General features: G+C 44.0%; 1 protein-coding gene across 3 annotated transcripts in view; it reads left to right on the top strand.

Moving 5' to 3' along the window:
- Window positions 1-618: 618 nt before the first annotated feature.
- MCHR1 (melanin concentrating hormone receptor 1) overlaps window positions 619-12,634 on the top strand; it is a 77,356-nt gene continuing 65,340 nt past the window's right edge. Inside the window, exons 1-2 of one of the 3 annotated variants that reach the window (XM_090042966.1) lie at window positions 619-810; window positions 5,300-8,962. In XM_090042966.1, coding sequence (XP_089899092.1) covers window positions 741-810; window positions 5,300-6,213 — 984 coding nt within the window. In that variant the 5' untranslated portion in view covers window positions 619-740 and the 3' untranslated portion in view covers window positions 6,214-8,962. Of the gene's footprint in view, window positions 811-5,299; window positions 8,963-9,041; window positions 9,253-12,634 lie in introns of those variants that run through there. The other 2 variants (XR_016441830.1, XR_016441829.1) reach the window with 2 other exon arrangements.

The following is a 12,634-nucleotide window of genomic DNA, read 5'->3' as shown; positions in this document are numbered from 1 at the left end:
ATATTCAAAAGTTATTTCTCTGCCTTTTTACCAAAAAGGCACCATTTCAAAATCACAGCCTCCTCTCAGTAGGGGCTTTCAGTTGCAGGAACCCATCTTGCTAAGAGGAGGGAATTTCAGTCTATTAAAACCTGAGTTTAGCAACCTTCTTAGCAGGCTGCAAAACACGCTTGTTGCATTTAGTGCTTGGCTTTTGGTGTTTTAGTTTTTCAATTTAATTTGTAATTTATTCTTTATAATTGCAACAGCAATCTGCCATGGCAATGTGCATACTACAGATTAATCCATAAGTGCTCTTCCCTTCTGGAACCAGTTTTCACTGTTAGTAAAAAAAGCTGCTGACAAAACCTGGCTAGAGAGACAAAGTCCTTAATATCATGGGGAACCTTTTACTGCAAATGAAGTTAAGCAGGTGAAAGCTACCTTAGCTGGCTCACCAGTTTCTCTGAAGGCAAAACAATTGGAACGTGCAGCCTTGGTATAGCTGACAGGGAAAAGGTTAATATACATCTGCTTCTGAATATGATTATGGCTAGGTGATGTCAGGGGGAACCGCTGAGGAGGGAGAGAGAGCAGTTTATACCAATTTGAGCAGAGAAGCTTTAAGGCAGGAAAAAATCCACTCCCCCCAACCTTAGAATCATAGGGACTGCGCTACAGGAGAGACTGCTTACACAGAGCTGTGCTAACTCGCATGAGAGTACAGGAGAGATCAGCTGTAATAAGACTGAGATGAAGCCATGGATCTTCTGCCCTTCGGACTGAACATCAGCAACAACTCTGAACCTGGAGCCAACCTGACCACTGCCAGTGAGTACAGCTTTCCACATCTGGGGAGAATAGTCACTGATTTCTCTTTTAATCATGCTGCTTGTAAAACCTTATGCAGGCTAAGTGGAGGTACGGAAGCCAACAACTGAACAAAACCTGCCAGTAGAATCTGAAGGGGAGAAGGAGGGGATTGGGATAAAATAGGATGGACGGAAGGAAAAGGAGAGATTGTTTTGGAAGCACTGAATAGATATTAGGAAGCCAGGAAAAGAGTGGCCTGGAGGGAAATTAGAATATACCGATTTTTCTGAGAATAGAGAAATTGATTGAGCAGAAGGAAGGAAGGGAGAAAAAAATAATTAGTAGACTTGGGGAGAACATACAGAATCCTCTTTTATTTAGACACAGAAATGGTTCACCTGCAAAATAAACCCAAACACCAGCTTCCTAGGGAAAAGAGGAAAGAATTAAGAGAGCAGAGACTAACCTCTGAAGAGACTATAGCCTAACTTTCTTTTGTTGGATTTCTTTGGAATGTCTTCATATTGAACATTTCCCACTGCTGCCCTCCTAGCGATGTCAGCAATGGTGAGAGCACTAGCATAGACAAATTGCTGGCATCCTATCAAACATGTCATCTAACCCTGCTTGGAGCAAATCTAAAGAACAGAATGGTTGTAAAGCTGACAAGCTGCTAATGTCTTGTCTGCACACAGGCTCTTGCTATCACAACCCTGGTGGCGATGCACCAGTGTCACAGCCATAATAAGAGTGCTCTATACTCTCTACTGCCACATGGCAGCACTGAAACCAAGCAGATTAAGATACTTGATGGTGGCCCCCAAGGAAAGGAATTTGAGTGGCAGGGGTACCTTGGACTATAACAGAGTTCGCAGTTGTAGCACCACTATCATGCTGCAACATACCCTGTGAAGAAGATTGGCATGTCCACACATCAAGTGGGTTTACAGGGCAGAGCCCCAGTGTGGTAAGCTCACAATCAGCTGGTTGAAGACCACAGCTGTCCAGGCAGGGAATAACTATCACCTGATTGTCAAAACCCTGCACCTCACAGTTCGTCCCTGGCTGCCAGGGTGCAGGAGATCAGAAGCTTGCTGCTGGGAATTTAAATTCCCACTGGGGACTTCAAACCTTGCCATGAGCCTCTGATTCCCCATAACTTAGCAGTGTAACCACCACTGTTAGGCATGGCATTTATTTAATTTAAAGTCCTCCACAGGGGAAGTCCTTCAGCTCCAGTGCCATGGGCAGGCAGCTGATTGCTAGCAGTCCTTGCATACCTGTGAGAAGCCAACAAGCTACATGTGCAGTCCAGCTGCACACAGTTTCCTGACAGCCCTAGCACACGGGGACCCTGGGATAGGGAGCATCTCCCCAGACTTAGGATTCCTTTATGCTGGGGATGCCTGTGCCTTGTGTGCAACCCAGCTGGGCAGCACATGCAATTTTTAAATGTGCCAGCACTCCAGGGCTGGGGTAAACAATCAGCTGATTGTTGCATACCCTAAAACTGAGCATGCCATGCCGAGGCCTGCAACTTTCCACCCTGGAGCCTTGCCATCACGCTTACATACATATAGTTGCCCACCACCACCCCACCCTTAAAAAAACCAAACAAAACCAAAAAAAGGTAGCCCTGTGCCCTACAAGAAGAGGCCATAGGCAGACATACACATCCCCCTTTTCCCTGCCAGCATCATGCACAGCCCCAGAGATGCAACAAAAGCCTCCAGGGCTGCTGGCTTCTTTGTGCTTGGGCCTCAAGGGTCTTGGCTGCCCCCAAATTCAAAAAGAACAAAAAAAGCCATTCGGGTCCCAGCAGCTTCCCCCTTCTCAGAGACATAAGCGACTGGTGTGGGGGTGCAGGGGGGCACATGCCCCCCAACTGGGCCATGCCTGCTACTGCCGCCAGCAGCATCTGCGGGAGCTCACCAGCTCCTCCCCTGCTGCTGACGCTGCTGGAGGCATCTGTGGGTGCCCTCCCAGACTCAGGAGGCACCAGTCGTCCATGCACCTGACTGTGTAATCATCTACATTACAGCTGCTCAGTTTATTTATAAGAACAGGATGAGATACCACATCGAACGTAGGTTGCACCATTGCTCTTCAATGGTGCATTCAGCTGATGCCCCATAACTATATAAACATTCACTGTGATAAAGTGGAAAAAAACATTTATAGGTGTTGTCCCACAATCATTTGGGGCACTTGTGGCATGACAAGCAGCGAAGACATCTATATGCTTGCATTGAAGCTTCATGTGTTGCCACAAAGGTGACATCTGTTCACAGCCTTAGGCTTCTCTGACATGTACTCTTCCAACGCCAGTATCAGGACAGAGCTGTAGAAAAGGGTGCATGGAAAAGGGCTCCCTCATGCTTGCAGCTTCCCAGCTATCATTGTCAGCCAGTTTAAACCTGAAAGCAACCCATGAGCCTTTAAATAAATGTCAGCTATCTGTCCACTGTCCAGATGGAGACTGCCCCATGCCATTGGTGCAACTCCTTTCAGCATTTGTGGAGAGTGCTTTTGAACCATGACAGTCAGCTTAATAAAAGACTAAAACAATTTTTAAAAAGGTCTTCAAGTTCAACACCGAATTGCTTTCTCAGGAAATGCAATGATACAATGATACTCCAAAATCAGTGGTGCTCCCTCTCCTGGAGGATTGATTGGGTTCAGTTCTGGTCACTTCATCTCAAAAGCAAAGATGCGTAACAACAGGAGGAGGTTAAGGATGAGTGGCAAAAGAGATGAATGGAATGGAGGGATTGTCATAGTGAGTCTGGAAAGACTGACTGTTAGTTTGCAGAAGCAATTAATAAAAGGGACATAATAATGGTATAGGAAATAAAATAAAATATAGAGGATTTAAATGGTGTTCTCCTTACTCTGATAGGAGAACAAAAGGGGCATTCAGTGAAATTGGGTAAAAGGAGATGCTTTTTAACACAGTTCAGTGTTATCTTGTGCCAGGGAGTTTCACAAGTTATCATTGAGGCTAAAAACTTAGTATGATTTTAAAGTAGGATCAGACTTTACGGGTGCTTGCCGACATTAAAAACAAACAAACAAACGGCATTTTAAACGTGGCATTTTAGTGATTGAATCAGGTATTAGCTAAAAGCACTAATAAGCCCCAGTGAAGCATCTGATATTTACAGACACTGCAGAGCTGGGTCAAAGCAATGCACTGCTTCTTCCAGTAAAGCACATTTTGGTTTGTTTTGTAACATTTGCAAGCAGCCTATATTTTTAACTAAATAATAAAACTATTACCTACCTAATGTATAAAGGATAAAACCTCACCTACTTGAGGGCCCAAGGTGACTGTGAAATACCTAGGATTAGACATCAGTGTTCTCTCAATTATTCTATAATTGTACTTTATGAACTTCCCTGAACCTTGCCTTGAACGATATTTTACATTGCTCAGTCTGATGCAGGAGACTAGAGTACAGCAGCCACAGGTCACAGGTTTGATATGTTTTTGCAATTCTCATAGAGACCTATGTGTACAGCCCACAACTTGAAAACCCAGGGGCGCTATAGATCCTGTCATGGGTGGATTCAAAGGGGATGCAGTGTCATGGCCACACCCTAAGTTTCTGATTATGCCTCAGGAGCAGCAGCCAGGGACTTGAGTCCAGACGGAGGTAAGAATTCCCTTCCTTCCTTCCTTCCCCTCTGTGCTCAAAGTCACAGCCCCTCTCCTCCCTGTCCCTTCCCTTCTCATTTCCCCCTTCCCCAGCCTACTACTGCTGGTGTCCACACTCTCCTGTGGCTAAGGGGAGCTCTTGTTTGCTGCAGCCAGGCTGCACAGGGGCTGGGATCAGCCCAGGACAGTGGCAGAGGCAGGGATGTTTCTGCCTTTTCTGCCTGCTCCCTCTTGGTGCTCCCCACTACCCTGGGAGCAGGCACAGGGAAGGGGAATGTGCCTGCCTACCACTACCACTGCTGCTATGGTGCCAGGTGAGTGCAGATCCCTCACAGCCTGGCTGGAATGGGCAAGAGATTCCCTTGCCCCCAGGACAATGCAGACACCAGCAGCAGCAGTCATGAGAGGGATGCATGGGAGAGGAAGGAGATGCAGATGGAAGTAGAAGGATGTGCCACTGAGCATGGAGGGAAAAGGGCAGGGAATTCTTACCTTCTTTTTTGGACTTAAGACCCCAGTTGCAGCTCTTGTCTGAGGTCTGCCTGGCCTGGTGAAGGGGAGGGGTGGGGAGGAGGTTGGGAGCAGGAGTGCAGCCACCCTGGCAGGCCTGGTCAGTGAAACCACCCCCCACCTCACCCCTCTTTGTAAAATCTTGGACCTGTTTCTGGATCCTGTCCACTAGCAGCTTTTGCTTGAGAAGCCAGGACTGGAACAGCAGAAAGTACAAGAGTACTTGTAAAAGGGAGGTGTGTTGGCAGAACCTTTTTGCCAGGAGTAAATTTTGTCACAAACCTGAAGCTCTAAATGACAGAAGTCTACCCTTTGTCAGTATGTTTTCTTGGTTTTCAGAGTGGCCAGATCTGCAGAGCATCTCTTATACCAGTTTTATCATGCCTTCTGTGTTTGGCATTATCTGTCTGCTGGGCACTGCTGGCAACTCTGTAGTCATCTTTACTGTAGTGAAAAAGTCCAAGTTCCACTGGTGTCACAACGTCACAGACATCTTTATTATCAATCTCTCTGTCGTGGACCTCCTCTTCCTTTTGGGCATGCCCTTCATGATCCACCAGCTCCTGGGAAATGGCATCTGGCACTTTGGTGAGACGATGTGTACACTCATCACTGCCATGGATGCTAACAGTCAATTCACCAGCACTTACATTCTGACTGCTATGTCCATTGACCGGTATTTGGCTACAGTTCACCCCATCTCCTCTTCAAGATTCAGGAAGCCCTTTGTTGCTACCTTGGTTATCTGTCTCCTCTGGATACTCTCTTTTATCAGCATTACCCCAGTTTGGCTCTATGCCAGGCTTATTCCATTCCCTGACGGGACTGTGGGTTGTGGCATCCGCCTTCCACATCCAGAAACTGACTTGTACTGGTTCACTTTGTACCAGTTTTTTCTGGCCTTCACCCTTCCCTTTGTGGTCATTGCTGCTGCCTATGCACGTATCCTCCAACATATGAAGTCTTCCGTAGCCCCAACTACTCAGCGCAGCGTCCAGCTGAGGCTCAAGCGAGTGACACGAACTGCCATTGCTATATGTCTGGTCTTCTTTACCTGTTGGTCACCATATCACCTGCTACAGTTGATACAGCTGTCCATCAGCCGCCCAACCCTTACCTTCTACTACACATACAATGCAGCCATCAGCCTGGGCTATGCAAACAGTTGCCTCAACCCCTTTGTGTATATTATGCTCTGTGACACTTTTCGTCAACGTCTGGTCCTCTCTGTCAAGCCTGTGGCACAGGAGTAGCAGAGGTCAGCCTCATGGTGCCAAAAAGATGGATATCAGGCCCAAGATTAAAACCACCTGACATAAAAGAAATATAATATATGGTTGCAAGCACCTTGAGCCCAGAAAAACTTTGAATAGTCAGAGATTAGCCAGAGATAATTAGAAAGAACAACTTGAGGGAACAATAAAATAATGATAAAACTTAGCTGAACAACTCTGAAGGGAATATGGTGATTGTCTACAGACCTTGAAGGATGTAAACACCAAGGAAGAAGGATTAGTTAGGATGATATGAGATCCATATCTAGAGTAACTGAGCAAAGGAAAATTTTCAAGAGGAACAGCACCCTCCCCTCTTGAAGCAGAAAGAGGATGGTGGCTGACAACAGTTATCAAGACCCAAGGGAAGGTCTAAAGCCATGAACACAGTAGTGGTCTTTTAAAAAGCTTCCAGACTCCTACTCAGACACAGGGTACCTTTTCTCCACTGGGATGTTCCTGGGAGGCAAGGGATTAAATTAAAATAGAGTAGGTCCCAGACAAAGAAAATGTGTAAACTACAACTAATGATGGAAATAGGTATTAATAAATGAGTCCAACATAATTAGAAAGTTGTAGTTGACACATACAAGCACAATCTTGGAAAGTCAAAGCTTTAGATTTTAGGAAAAGTCTTTCTCTCTATTTCTGTCTCATGTCCATCTATAGCAACTTGTGTTGAGATATTTGAAGGATGAGAATTTGTGGAGTAACTCCAATTGTCATATTTTGGAAAAAAGATGAGGTAGTTTAGGTTCTCTGAGTGGACTCACAGAACATATTATTAGAATCAAGGAAAATGTTCCCTTAAGTTTTCAGTGGAGTTAGTGGTGGAGGGTCTGCATGTTTGAGTCAGTGGCTTGTCTGTGACTAAGGAGAAGAGGAATTGTTGATTTATATTTACAAAACACTAGCTGCTAATATATCCAGAGTGTACCACTATTAAAATAAAGTAAGTCTGCTTTTTATGCTTCTCATGACAAACACACCTGTATTAAGCATAGTGGGTGAAATAGCCTGTGATAAAGGATGTCAAACTAGCTAATATAATTATCCCCTCTGAGTTTAAAATCTATTAATAATATATCTGCATCATTTTCATCCTGTGGTAACTAGAAGTTTGTGGTCCTCATGAAAATGTGGATGATGAACAATCGTTTGCAAATAAGATTGCTCCATGCAGGACTTCATTGTTAGACAGAACATGATGATAAGGGGTAATAATACATGACAGTTAAGGTTCCTTGAGGAACCTTACATTTGGGTATTATGGCTTCCAAGCATCTTATTTCAACAAGATTATTCTTATGAGCTGCCTTCAGCAGCTGAGAGAAGTAAGGAAGTCCTGTTCCTCTCCAGGTTGGGGGTGTTGGTGCGTGCTCAGTTGCTTGATGGGGACAGGACACACTATCTAGCTGGCATGTACAAATTGTAAGAGGATGGACCATGCTTAGTACAGAACACATCTTCTGAGAGTGTAGAAGTCAAACTCTAACCACACTTGAGCAAGAACATACACACTGCAGGGAGTGAAGGGGTTGCCAAAAAGTTACAGTTTCATTTCTGGGTAGTACTTCACAATGACACATCCCTGACACCACAGTAATTTCTGCCATATCTCAATTCCCTGCTTTTTTTCTGCCAAATCTCAATTCCCTGCTGCAAAGCATGGAAGTGACAGAGCTGCTTACTAAACCAGCTGTGAGCATTTTTCAACATGAGTAAAATATACACAATACTTCCACCATCTGGTCCTGAGAAACAGCTGAACTATTTTAACTGAAGCTTTCCAGACATGTTCACTCCGAGACAGACACATAACATGGAACATTTTGGCTCAAGCAAACAGTCTGGCAAAGGTATAAACCACAGGGTCTTGGAATGGAAACGAACAAGAATCCTTAACTGCAGGCATCACTACATGCATCAACTATAATGAAACCACCTTTGTTTGATTTGTGAAACCTGTAAGATAAGAAACCACCATGATGTGGCTGGACAAAGACACTGGAGCCTTTTGTGCATCATAACAATTAGGTTATGGATTTTACCATCTTTTCCTGATATCAACAATGGTAGAGACAGCATCCACAGGATTTAGATGTCTGAAACTATGGTGTCCAATCATACTAGGTGACACCGGGGGGCAATGGAAACGCACACCCACAGAGCTTTACACGTCCATTGCTATTGCTACCACTAAAGTTGGATTTGTAGTAGTGAATTATTGGTTCCAAATCTGACAATGAAGACACAACCAGGAAGGCAGTCATACCTAATGTAAACCAGAAACTTAGAACATTGTTATGCCTATGTACACTACAGTAATAAGATAGTAAAATGTGATTGTAGTTTAACACTTTTTTCTTGTCTGCATGAACCAAAGAAACATGTCCTAAACAGTGAGGGTATCAGTATAAAAAGTAAAACTTTCTCACTTTTTTTAACACTAGCACAGCTCCTTCACAGGTACAAACAGGTTGCAGATATTCAGATTTAAGCTAGCTTTTAGGAGGACTGGATGACACGGTGATAAAATCACGGGTACCTCACACTAAGATTTCCACAGTTCTAGGTAGAGCAGCACCAGTGGGAAATTTGAAGGAAAAGCTCAGCCAGCAAGTTTAAGAGGAACAACAGGGGCACCTTTATATAATTATTTTAACGCAAGTAATAGCTGATTGTGAGTTTGGCTAGTATCATCTGTAGCCAGGCAATAAAGCCTTGAATTGCATCAGACTTCCCAGAAACCATTGCTACCAAAATAAATCCTTTTAATCTACTTTGTGTTTATTTCTGTCATCCAGAGCACCTGCATGAAATACAGGAGGTATTTAAGAAGCCATCCAAGCAATAACATACATGGCTCTAACTGCTAATGGATTTATTCCACATGATCCATCTCTACTGGCGACCTCTACAAGACGATAAAAAGCGGGGGTGACTTTTTGCACATTTTTGCTTCTTGATGAGAAATGAAAATGGTCTGAAATGTCCTCCTCTTCTCAAAATGTTCCCACCCCCATTCCAATACATCCTGTACATCAGAAATTTGTGTCTTGTGTAGCCTGCTTTTCTTGAGAGATCATTCAGAGGAGTATTAGGAAGCAGGATTAGGCTATCACAAAGGCAACACACAAGTGAATTCTGGTGAGAGGGAAGTGATTTCTTTTCAGTCCATTTACATGTCTTCTCATTTCTTCACGCTGGGTACATTTGTTTAATTCAAAAAAGGCTTCTAAAATGTTTGGAAAAAACACTGATTAAGATTTAACTTCCTGAAGCAGGAGATAGGCTAATGTATCTGGGAAATGTTGCACAGAATCTGTCTATGAGACCCATGTTGCACTCTGGAAACAAACCCCTGTAAATTGATGCTATCAGGATTACAAGTTAAGCAGAGAGCCTTTTTCAACTGACAGACACAGGCAGAGCTGCAATTACAGCTGAGAATGAAATACAGCTGTACTTCCCCTCACCAGCTTACCTGATAACCAGTCACTAATTCTTATCCCCCTGGAGTTTAAACTTACCTTGCTCATTCGGAGAATTAGGCTGCATGCATGTGTTAAAAAAGAAGTTTGTATCACGCCTGTTGGTTTAACCACAGCCTTTAAACATCTGCCTAAACAGGTTTCCCTCGCTTTATGCTGTACATGGCGCTCCTGGAAAACAGCACATAACTCGAATTTACATAAAGGGAACCCACTTTACAATGTAACAAATAGGGATGCATTCCAAGACCTTGACTGTACTGACCCCCAGTCCCATTTCTACCACTTTTACAAGACAATTTTGGTACTCACTAACAGCAGACAGTACACACAAACACTGGGCATTATCATAATGGGGATGACAACTACAGAAACACGTGTCACAATGAGTGAGGAGCACAGATTCACACAGGAGACTATATTTTGGTATGCATCACTCCTACAATGCGCCGCACAAAGCAACTGACTGCGGGCTTCCACCATACCGATCGCATAAGACTGAATTTACCTTGCATGTGATGCATTTTTGGTATAAAGAGGGTCATCGCATAAGAGTGAATTCGCACATACAGAATCCGCATAAAGCAAAGAAAACCTGTACACAGATACTGGCTGAATACCAGAAATTGATCCTATTAAACAACTCCCTACCTGGGAATTGGAGGCAAGTAGCACAGCAGAGAGGCATCAGTACAAATTTCCACAATGCAAAGAAACAGGAATCTAAGTTTTAAGCACGAAATGTTCTTCTGAAAGTCAATTTAGAGTATTGACAGACTTCAGAGACTGAGGCCTTTTACCCACAAGGTACAGCATCTGTAGCAGCAGTGCTTCAGCTCCTCTGCTGGCTACACACCTTCTTTGTGTGGGCCAACTTTTAATGCATACTAGGGCTTTAGTCTTTTTTGGTTTCTCTGTTGAAAATATCACCATGGGTACCAACAACGGTAATGATTTTTCTTCTGTGTCCCTTTCCTCACCTGCAACTAATTTCAGCTGGGCACTAAAACAACCTTGATGATGATGAGTTGGTCTCCCCAACTTAGAACTGAGGATTTGTGTTTCTACATATTTATTAGATGAGGGGAACAATGGGAATAGCATTTGTCCATTTATTCCAGTTGCATGGATGTGAGCAAAGAGAACTACAGTTAGGTTTTGCAGGTCTTATGTATATGATACTCCATCTGCATATAGTAAGTGGTTCATATACATAAGACATCTGTTTTCCTTTGAAGATGGAGCTTTCCATTTTGTCATTCTATCCTCCCAAGTTCTCTCCACTGCCAGTTTTCGTGTAGAAACTGCCTCTGTGTTTTAACCTTGGAGCCAAGATGTTAGTGTTGCTCTGCTGTCACTCTTCTATGTAAGCCTCCAGTCCCTCTCTCTCTGCTCCTATCAGCACAGTACCTTTACATTGGTGGTGTTTTTGTTACAAACATAGTAAACATCCTTTTCCATTTTTCCCCACTCACGGACACAGCCCTTTTCCTACCTCTGCTGCTCCCTTTACAATTGACGCCTGGGAGTAAGTATAGCACAGTGAAGACTCTGAGTTGAACTCCTGAGTTTTACCCTCAGTCATTTATCAGACTTTTTCTGTTCCCATGGATGACACCTTCAAGCTGGACCTCAGATTCCACCCCTTCCCTCCTAGGCCACAGGAAATGAGTGCAATAGCATTTTTTTGACTGCAACACTTGGCCTGCTTCAGCCATCAGTACTATATCTCCTCACATACAAACACATGACAAGAGAGAGAATGCCCTTTGGCTGTAAAGGAGATAAAGGCAATATCCATAGGCTGTTGTTGCTTCAGCAGTGTTGAAAGGAATGAGATGAAACAAAATAGCCAAACAAACCACCTCCCACAAATATTTTTGCTGACTGTGCCCTCACTCCGCAGCACCTGCCTCCCCTTAAAGTGAGGGGGAGAGACACTGACCTACCAACAGACACTTTTGTTCCAGTTCCCACCGCTCGGCCAAATGCACCTTCAATCTAACTAGGAAGGGAAAGCTTGTGCATAGCCCACTTGTCCCCATTATCATAGAGGCAGGATGGATGTCTGTGGATTGTAATGGAAGAAAAAATAATGGTCATAGATTGTGCAATTCCTGTTTTCCCTATGGAGTCTACAGGCTTTAATCACAATATTACCAAGCTGCCTATAGCTACTTTAGGAGATGGCATTTCTTAAACACCAAGGCACTTCCATAAGACTGAGTACTGCAGGGACAACTGCCATTAGTGGGGGAGAGCTGAGAGAAATCTTATTTCTAGTGCATTAGGAATGAATAAGCTAGTGAACAGGAACAGATGAAATCAGGAACAGAGCCAGGGTAGGTAACATGGTCATGAACTGTGTGACGTACACATCACAGCATGCTGCTGATTTACTGCCCTTGCAATACCCAAGACACGGCCTTATAAATATTATGCCAACCCTGCAGCCCAAGAACCTGGCACAAGCAGCAAGGGGGAGGGGTTCCTACTTTTATATAGAAAAATCACAGGGGTTAGGGTCATTTGTCAACAGACCAAAGGGAAGGAACAGTGAAAGGTAAAGAAACATTAACACTGTAGTAACATACACTCAGCACCTTAAATTCCACCCACACACCTCTGGAGGTATCCCCAAATAAGCCTTTAGTCCCTAAGGAACTCAAATGGCAGCCCACAGCACCCCCAAAGTCTAAATCCAGCTCCTTTAATCCACAATCCTGGATGACCAAACCAGTAGGATCTCCAACTCCACTGTGTACTCCCTTGTGCAGGGCTGACCAGCTGCCATGTATATACTGCTCTCTCTTCCCTTTACTCCAACCTCAAGCTTCCTCTTCCTTTATCCCTTGCTTCCTCCCTGCCCACCCACAACAGTTTCTATGAGATGCAGGCCAAATTAA

Source organism: Crocodylus siamensis, chromosome 4 (genome assembly GCF_052110815.1).
Source record: "Crocodylus siamensis isolate JL-2025a chromosome 4, ASM5211081v1, whole genome shotgun sequence".
Lineage (NCBI taxonomy): Eukaryota > Metazoa > Chordata > Crocodylia > Crocodylidae > Crocodylus > Crocodylus siamensis.
Note: the sequence above shows the minus strand (reverse complement) of the source record. Positions and strands in the feature narration are given on the sequence as shown.